General features: G+C 38.4%; 1 protein-coding gene across 1 annotated transcript; it reads right to left on the reverse strand.

The window, feature by feature from the left end:
* Nucleotides 1–1,281: 1,281 nt before the first annotated feature.
* Nucleotides 1,282–9,919, reverse strand: RFK (riboflavin kinase). Its single transcript, XM_081278904.1, has 4 exons — nt 8,724–9,919; nt 7,420–7,571; nt 2,632–2,734; nt 1,282–1,612 (listed from the first exon to the last, which is right to left on the reverse strand). Exons 1-4 carry the CDS (start codon nt 8,803–8,805, stop codon nt 1,482–1,484), a joined length of 468 nt encoding a protein of 155 aa, XP_081135030.1. The 5' UTR covers nt 8,806–9,919; the 3' UTR covers nt 1,282–1,481.
* Between the last annotated feature and the right edge of the window lie 287 nt (nt 9,920–10,206).

Consider the following 10,206-nt stretch of genomic DNA (forward strand, 5'->3'; position numbering starts at 1 on the left):
ATGATGTACCATGAGTTTTCTTTAAAATCACCTTCTACTTTCTTCAAACTTTACTCTCCCATACCACACCACCACCAATCTATTGTTAAATTGAACAATAATGCAGTATACTATCTGAGGATATTGAGGAGGCCACAAATAACCTGTAATTTTAATTTTGTGTGTGTGCATTTGATATTGGAGGTCAAACCAGGGCATCATGTATGCTGGATAAGCACTCTACCACTAAGTTACACACCTAAGCCTGTAATGTGTACAAAATATCCAAAGATTTCAATTTTCTACCGATATAAACAAAAGGACTCAAGTGGCCAAAAGTTATAGTGGGTAGGAGAAAAAAGACAAAGTATGAATATTATTTAATAAAAATTTTATTTACACCATTCCCTCAACGTAGCTTTTTAGGCTAACATTAAAGCATATTGTGCGTACACAGCTAAGACAGTTTAGATTTGCTCTGGAACATATAATCACATTTAAAATTAATAACCTTCTAAGTATTTCATAGTTTAATTGGCTCTTTGTTTCCCTGGGGGAAAAATAAAAATTTTGTGTTAAGAAATTGGTAAATACAAAGGGACGGCTACATATTCACTTATATCCTGAGGATGCCTAAAGATGGAGTCTGTTGTTTTTTCTAAAGATGCAATACAGATATGCACCTAATCACCCTGATTAGTGATGAAGTGGAATGGTACAGACCAATGCGATCTCTTATGGACAGAATTTTAGGATAGATATTCTGAATGGAAAAAAAAACTGATGCTGGTAATTGTTTAAAGAGAAAACCACTGTCAAGAAAAATGTTGAAAAACAAAATTATATACTCTTGAAAGACCAACACAAAAACCAGATCGTATAGAATGAAAGACATTCATTTTACTGTCTAGAGAAACTCAAAGGCAGAGGGAATCCAGGTCACTTAAACTTGAGGCAGCACTACACAAGAAAAGGAGACAGAATAGACTGACCTCAGAAGGGCAATGAGAAAAACAAAATTTCAAGTGTTCAGCTCTGTAATATATAGGGATGCACAAAATATCAAAGTTACAGTCTGTATTTTCTTCCCATTCATAGTAAATTATCAAACTTCTGTTTAATGCATTACTTTAATAAGCCTTCTATTTAGTAACATATGCTATATACATGGTTATATTTTACCATGAGAATTACAGTTCTCCTCCCAAATTAGTGACTTGCTTAACCCAGACTTATATACATTTTATTTCCATTACAAGACACTTAATATCTTTCTAGTGATTCAGAAAATATTACAACATATTACATAAAAAACAATATTTATTTTTAAATGATTCTTTTAAGTATGATAGCATGATGGTTTGAACAGCCGAAGCACAATGGGGTAACTATCTAATATTGTTTAAACTAATTTACAGCTATAGGAAAATGTTTGATTTTTAAAATATAAGCAAGACTGCACAATTATAAACAGTGAAATGAATAAATAAAGTAATTTTTCATCAGTGGCCATTCATTATTTTGCTTTTAGAAACCTGGAAGAAATTGTCATCTTTGAGTTTCAAATGTTCTGGTAAATCTAGTCGCTTCTTAGCTTCTTCAATATCACCTTGAATTGCTGAAATAAGTGACTCTGTAAAGAGAATGCAAATAAATATAGTGAGAAACTGCTAATAGACTTTACTATTTCCTTTGCTCAGCCTCTCCTGACAACTCACAAGCTGGTCATATCTCTGACACAGGATAGAATCTAATAAATGTTTTTTCCCTTCCTGCCTCTTCCCTAGACTTAGGTACAGTCACAAATATACACTGCAAATTCTAAACATAAGAAACAAATATTCATGATCTGTTCTCTTTTGATATTTACACCTGTAAAACAAATTTTACAACAGGGTTAAAACTACCACATTCTATTAATAAGACACCTGATAACACCTGAAACAAATGTTCATTGCTTCACTGTTTCTTATACTTATCAAAGATTTCATTAACCTCATACTGTTAGAGAAGCAGTCAGTCTGCTGGCTTTTAATCTAGGCTCCATACTAACTATGTAACTGAGTTACATCTCAGCCCCCTTTTTAGTTTTTCAGATAGGGTCTCACTAAGTTGCTGGGGCTGGCCGTGAATTTGTAATTCTCCTGACTCAGCAAGACACTACAGTTACAGGAGGGCACTGCCATGCCTCATGATTCATGCGTTATCAAGGGGCTGTTATAAAAGCGATCTCTCTCTAGCACTGTTGTTGTCTTACTATGTGATGCCCTTCCACTGGTGCAGCAAGAAGGCACTCACCACATGCTGACCAGATGCCTGCATAATGCTCTGGGACTTCCCGTTTCTAGAACTGTAAGCTAAATAAACATCTACTCTTTATAAATTATCAAGTTTCATACTCTTCTACAGTAATAGAAAAACAGACTAGGACAGTGACTGTATATGCAAACTGTCAATTTCCCCAACTATCACATGGGCAAAATAATTCTTCATAGGGTTATCGTAGGGGATAAAGAAAGTAACTCATGTAAGACACTTAAACAGTGTGGGGCAATTATTAAACTCTCAATAATATACATACTGCCACCAATGCTACTAGTAGTACCTATAGCAGCAGAAGTAATATTTAAGGAGATCAAGATAAGAACTTACCTAAAGAATCAAAGTTCTTTTCTGGTCTGAGGTAGCCAACAATGGCAACATTGAGGATTTCCCCATAGAAGTCCTCTTCAAAGGTATGGATGATGTGAGTTTCCTATAGTCAAAAATGTTGAAAAGATTTCAGATTACAGACTTCTTGAAATCTGAAATTTACCTTTCTAGTTACAGTGAGTTATTTTAAATGAAGCAATCAGTCCTCATTAAAATTTAAAGACATTTTTTCCATCACTCATGTTACTGTCCCAAACTTATGCATAAACTTAAGTGAGGTAGTAGATGTTCTATCACAAACTGGTAAAATCTGATGCTTAAAATGGTGAAGGAAAGCAATGGAAAGCTGACTGGCACATGAATTTTTGGTATGACTGAGGAATTTTTCAAAAAGCTTATTATTCATCTATCATATTTTAATCATTAAATTGAAGTTTTTTTATATTAAAGCTGAGGGAAGAAGATTGAAAATTTGAAGCCAGCCTCAACAACTCAGGAAGACCCTGTACCAAAATTTAAAAAGGGCTGGGGAGACTGGGAGGGAGAAAGGGAAGGAAGGAAAGAAGGAAGGGAGGGAGGGAGGGAAAAGAAAAGAACTGGGAGTGTAGGTCAGTGGTAGAACACCCCTGGGTTTAAAACCCAATATAGCAACAATAAAGAAAGTAGAGGAAGAGGAGGAAGGAGAGGAAAGAGGGAGTAGAAGAGGAGGGAGAAGGGAAGAAAAAAAGAAATAAGACAGCTGAGGCTGGAGTAGGATGGGAGCATTAGAAATTGCAATATATAAGTGAAAACTAGCTAGAAGCATCCACCTTGAAGCATATGACCCAAGAATCTAATCTATGGAGTGATCTTTTAAACTGAAATATCACAAATCTAAAACTACACTTACCTCATTCTAAGTATTAAAAACAATAAAAAGAGTACACTTTAAATGATTCAGACCAAACAACAACAATAACAAAAAAAAAATCATTGAACCTTTTAGATTAAGGAAAATCTTATTTCCTCTCAAAAAATAAAACATATTTTTCATAATCTTTTAATCTTCTTGGGAGGAGATGGTCATGATCCTTTGAGATCATTAAAATGGGAATAATAAAGATGCAGGGATGGTTGTACTATTCTTCCCTATTCTCTCTAATTACAGGGAAGTCACTTTGAATATTTTCTCTTTTGTAATCATATTCCAAAAAAGACTCCTTAAATTGGGTGTGGTGGCACACACCTATGTAATCCCAGTGACTTGGGAGGCTGAGGCAAGAGGACTAAACCAGCCTGAACAACTTAGTGAGACCCTATCTTGAAATAAAATTAAGATGGGTGCAGTGGCACACTCCAATAATCCCAGAGGCTCAGGAGGCTGAGACAGGATTGCAAGTTCAAAGTCAGCCTCAGTAACTTAGCAAGGCTCTAAGCAAGACCTATGAGACCCTGTCTCTAAATAAATACAAAATAGGGCTGGAATGTGGTTCGGTGGTTAAGTATTCCTTGGTTCAATACCCAGCACCAAAAAAAGAAAGGGGGAAAAAAAAGCTTAATGATAAGAGCAAAATAAATAAATTAATTTCATAATTCACTCTCTGTTCCATATCTTCTGTATAACTGTCCTTTATATATGGGGACAAAATGCTAACTGAAAGATTTAGGGTACTTGCAGGGTGGAATGGATTAGAACATTAATCTTCCATAAATGGATCGACTCTAAAATGATCTACAGATTCAATTCTATCTCAATAAAAATTCTAGTGGGGTTTTTTGAATGGTAGAAACTGACAATCTATTCTAAAACTTGAACAGAAATGCCAAAATTATTTAAGAAAATCCTGAAAACAAGACTGAAGAACTTACACAACAGATATCAAGACCTATTATAATGCTATGTAAATTAAGCCCCAGTGGTAATGGTTCAAAGATAAACAAGCAGATCAGTATGTATGAATGTTTTTTTTTTTAAGATTCTCACATAAAACCATTTTATATATCACAAGGAGACACTGTAGTATTATCAGAAAAGGATGGCATTTTCAATAGATAGGCTGGGTCAATTTCATATCCATTTGAGGAAAAAATAATAATTTTGACCCCTACTGTACAGCATACTCAAAAATCAATTTAATGAAACAAGTAAGTCACTTAAGCTTTTAGAAGGAAACAAACTTTCTTCATGATTTTGGTGTAGGCAAAGATTTCTTAAGTGGATATTTAAAAGTGCTAACCAACCATAAATGAAAAATGATTAAATGATTATATTAAGAACTTTTGTTCTTGAAGACACCAATGAGTTTATTTAAAATAATAATAATAATAAAAAAGCAACACAAAAGAAACTTGTAACACATAATTCCAATAAAGGAATTGGATCTGGAATATACCAAGAACTTCTTTATGACAATAAGTTTACACATCTTTTTTTTTTTTTAAATAAAGGCAAAGGACTTGAGTAGGAACTTCATAGGTATCTGTTACTGTCAAAGAAACACACACTCCCTGAATTGTAGGAACATCTTATTACTGAAAACTGAGTTTCTCCTAATTATTAAAGGATTTCCAAGGCATTCCTTAAGTAGTTCAATAGTAATAGTTCCATTACCTGTGTAATTCATCATGGGATAGGTTCCCCTGCCTTTCTTTTCCTTCCTTATTCAACAGAAAATTGTTGTTTTCATTTAGCAATTCTTTACCTTATCTCTTCCAACAAATAATTTGCACTATTCTACTGAGTAAATACTACTGAGTTCTGGGTTATTACTATTGCTTGTCCAACAGTGGTTTTCCAACTGTGACACACTTCTTTTTTAGTAACTCTTCAAAGTTAAAAATTGCCAGACATGGTGGCACACGCCTGTAATCACAGTGACTCAGAGACTGAGACAGGAGTATCTCAAGTTCAAGGCCAGCCTCAGTAACTTAACAAAGCTCTAAGCAGCTTAAGGAAGATTGCAAGTTCAAAACCAGCCTCAGCAAAATCAAGGCACTAAACAACTCAGTGAGACCCTGTCCCTAAATAAAATACAAAACAGGGCTGGGGATGTGGCTCAGTGGTTGAGTGCCCCTGAGTTCAATCATCACTACCCTCCACCAAATAAAAAGAAAACCCTGCCTCAAAATAAAAAACAAAAGGCTAAGGATATAGCTAAGTGGTAAAGCATTTTTGGATTCAATCCCCAGGTACCAAAGAAGGAAAAAAAAAAAAAGGAACAATTAAAATTTAGATCTCTATATCTGTTTTTGCCACATACTTGAGCTGACAAAAGATTCAGCCAAGTGGGGTACAGTGGCACATGCCTGTAATCCTAACTACTCAAGAGGCAGGCTCACAAATTTGAGGCCACCTCTTGCAACTGAGCAAGACCCTGTCTCAAAATAAAGAAAATAAAGGGCTGGGATTGTGACTCAGCGGTAGAGCACTTGCCTAGCACCACAGGTGGGACCCAGGTTTGATCCTCAGCACCACATAAAAATAAAATGCATTGTGCTGTGTCCATCTACACCAAAAAATATAAACTAAAAAGGGGATGTAGCCCTTTACTTTCCAGCATATACAAAAAAGAAAGATTCAACAAAATCTAACAAATAAAAACATATAAACTGTGTTGATCCTGTTTGTTAAAAAAAAAAAAAAAAAAAAAAAGTAGGGACAAAACTAGAGTATACTTCAAGGTGATTTTTTAAAAATAGAGGAGTTTGGGGGTGTGACTTGCCTACCATGCAAGGCCCTGGGTTTCATACTTAGCAACACAATAAGAGAAAGAAAGCATCAATTTGCATCATCCCTGTAGTAAGCACTTCTATATTAACAGGGTAATCAAGTAATTACACTTTAAACTACATAAACTGTGGCAAGCTCAATTTTATGAAACATGCTTTTAAATAACTCACTTATCTACTGTAAATGTACTTACATGAGCATTTAAAAGGTAGCATTATAATGTTTTTAAACTCCACTTTCTGTATGATTTAATAAATGCATAAAAAATTAATCTGTTACTTGGTACACAATGTATAAAAAGATGTAATTTGTGGGTTCTGTACACTACTAAACTTGGTATGAACTCAAAGTAGACTTCCTCAAATTTTAGAATGCTAAATGTAATTCCCATGGTAACTACAAAGGAAATATCTATAGAAAATACTCAAAAGGAAATGAAAAGAGAGTCACTATAAAAAGTCAAATAAATGCTTAGTCAACTAAATAACAAAGGAAATGAACAAAAAATTTACAAGTCATATAGAAAACAAAAAGCAAAATTGTTTTCATTTAACTTTATTAGTTAGATGAAAATGGATTAAGGTCTCTAATTGACAGAAATTGGCAAAATGGATTGAAAACATGATCCCACCATTTACTACCTATAAGAGACTCACTTTAAATCCAAAGGCACAGATTGAAAGTAAAAGGATGGAAAAAGATATTCTATTCAAATAGTAACTAGCTGGGCATAGTGATGAAAGTCAGCCTCTGGACGAAAAGACAGGAGGATAGCAAGTTGAAGGCCAACATCAGCAACTTAACAAGACCCTGTCTCAAAAAATATGAGGACTGGGGATGTATCTCAGTGGTAGAGCACCTCTGGGTTCAATACCCAGTACTTCAAACAAACAACAACAACAAAACCCAAACAAACAAAACAGCCAATACTCTGCTTTTAAATTCTTCAAGCATGCTGCCCCAAACTCTATTATTTGTATCATGTTGTGTTTACCACTGGTAAGTTCTGTGTCCATCTAAAACCACATATCACTCTAAATCATAATCCCATTTCAGTAACAGGAAAATTCGATTCTTACCATAGACTTTTTCATATTCTTGTAGTATGGGTTCCATCCTATGCTTACCACCATCTTATGAACATCTCCACTTCCAACACTGGCCCAACCATAATAAATGCCAGTGGATATGTCAGCTGGAAGATTATCTACTATTTGTTCAGGAAAATTGGCTAAACAACAAAAGTAAATATTCTTAGTGTTACAAGATTCACATAAAACATTTGTAAAAATCACATGCAGCACTATTCTAAATCATTGCGCTCAGTAGATTGCTAGGGCTCCGACTATCAATCTCATCCTCCCATATTCTGAGTTGGAGTTTTTTCTCTTCAGGTGAACAGGTATGGAATAAGATTTAAGGCAAGTATATAAACTTCTCAAAAAAAAAAAAAAAGCAAAACCAAAAACCACTCTCTGGATAGGAAAAAAAAAAAGGTATAACCAGATGGAATGAGGCCACCAAGCAGTTACCAGCACATGTAGGCCCAACTACTCAAGAGGCTGAGGCAGGAAGATAGATTCCTTGAACCCAAAAGTTCAGGTGCAGCCTTGAGCAACACAGTGAGGTTCCTCTATTTTAATATTCAAAAATCAACATCACCAAACAAAACCCACGGCTTTTTTTTTTTTAAAGATTTGTTCTTTCCAAGTAGGGTTTGAATCACTTCAAAAGATTCTTATTTTAAATACCCAGCCTAAAGAGAATGATTGAACAGTTCAAAGGGCAACCCTGCTGTGTAGTTTTCGACACCCAGTAGTACTGCATAGTTTTCAGGAGTAGCTGCAATTTTTGGCGCGGGGTGGGTTTAAACTGATGGGATTTAACTCAGTGGTGCATTACCACTGAGTCACATGCCCCCTGCTGTGTATTTTTAAGGATGAATTAAACGATCAAGTCTTGATTACTAAAACTCCTGAAGGCAGACCAAACCCAAAAGTTGGCTCTTCTCCAACTACCTGTGTTATCACTGGGACACTAACAGATTCCAAGAACTTTAAGGTCGGCTTGAGAATTCGGCCACATTAGGTTTTAATGGGCAAGGTAACCGCCATGCTTGGCGGACCGGGAAAAGAGGGATCCTGTGATTCAGCTAAGCTTCCTGTCACCACCCAGGTCGCCAGGGAGATCTGAGCCAGGGGCAGGGAGGAGCTCCCAAAACGCAAAGAAAGATCCTCGGCCCCAAAACAGAGGGAACGATGCTGACAGGAGGTCACCTCCGCCTGCGGCACGGTGGTCCCACAACCCGGTCGCAAGTCCCCGGGCTGACGTCCTCGCCCCCTACGTGACCCGGTCCCGGGGCTCCGCGCCGCCGCGGGCTTACCTGTGGGGATGCCCAGCTGCTTGGAGCCGCGGCCGAAGCCCCGCACTACTTGGCCCCGGCAGAAGTACGGCAGGCTTCTCATGACGCCGTCCGCCGGGGACGCGGGCTGCAGGCCAGTCCGCGCGTCAGGCGGAGCCGCCGTGGGTACAATGCCTGGAGCCCCGGACCAGCCGGGGGACGGGGCAAGCGCTCTACCCGCTAGGTGCGCACACTAAACACCCCGTGGCACCGACGACACGCGGCGGCAGGTCTCTCACACCGCTGCCCAACTGAAGTTGCTGGACAACTCAGGAAGCGCGTCTTCGCTACGGGAGCTGCGGCAACAGCAGAAGGTCGGCTGTGGCCAAGAGCGCACTGGAGACTGCCGGATCCCGAGAGGTCTCTGGCTGCCTCCCCACAGCCGGCGTACTGACACTTCCGCGGCGGAACAACCGATGCCTGCTCGGCTTCCGTAGTCCTTTTCCGCTGTAGCCCCGCCTCTCCCGCTGTGGCTCCGCCCCCAGCCGGGGTCCTCCTGGGTCTCCTACCAGCCCCTGAATGCCGAAACGGATTCGGGGTCGTTTGCTTCAGCCTAAGTGGCTAGGAAGCACCGTTCCCCAACAGCCGTCGGTGTCTCCTTCCCCTTCCTTCTTTTCCTTAGAACTCTGACGTCAAAGCGAGATCTTTTTTAACTCCTTGGCAACCGCTGGGCTGATCGTTGGTCATCATTCCATTTGCTCTTTAAACATTTATTAAAGCTCCCCAATTTCAGCTCAGAGATTACCCCACCGGAAGCGGCTCTCCTCCCCCCAGACTACTGACCTAAGTCTTCATATAAGATCCAGGGAAGTAGGTCCTTGTCCGAGCTGTCGCCTCAGTGGCAACTGGAATGTAACCACAACTCAATTTTGGTTTTCTGATTAGAGATGCGCTGCCTGCCCACCCACTTTCCCTCTAGGGTGTCTCCTTGAGAACTTAATAAGCTTGAAAAAGGCTTGATTGGCTTTTTGACCTTTGGAACTGTAAGCTGGGCGGGGGGGGGGAGTAGAAAAAGTCTCGCTCATGAGACACACGTGATGCAAGGCTGTAACATACAGTTCATCCTCTCAAGAAGTTTTAATCTTCTATTTTTCTTTATTAAATTATAGGAAATTCTGCCCAGATTTTGTAGCCACTTTCTTTCTATCTTGCATATTTATAATGCTAAATAATTCTTACCTGTTATTTTCTCTTTTTGTCTCTGTCTCTTTTTGGTCCTGGGGATTGAACCCAGGTGCACTTTACCACTAAGTTACATCCCCAGTCGTTTTTATTTTTTATTTTGAGATGCAGGTCTCACCAAATTGCTGAGGGTCTCACTAAATTGCTGAGTCTCACCTTGAATTTGAGATCCTCCCCCATCGCTGAGATTACAATCTTAAACCCCATTACAATTACTTTCTGTTTATATAGGTATGAAGAGGGATTTCTTACCAAAATGTTTTATATCCCTAACTTTGGCATA

This window comes from Spermophilus citellus, assembly GCF_964194105.1.
Source record: "Spermophilus citellus genome assembly, chromosome: 2".
NCBI lineage: Eukaryota > Metazoa > Chordata > Mammalia > Rodentia > Sciuridae > Spermophilus > Spermophilus citellus.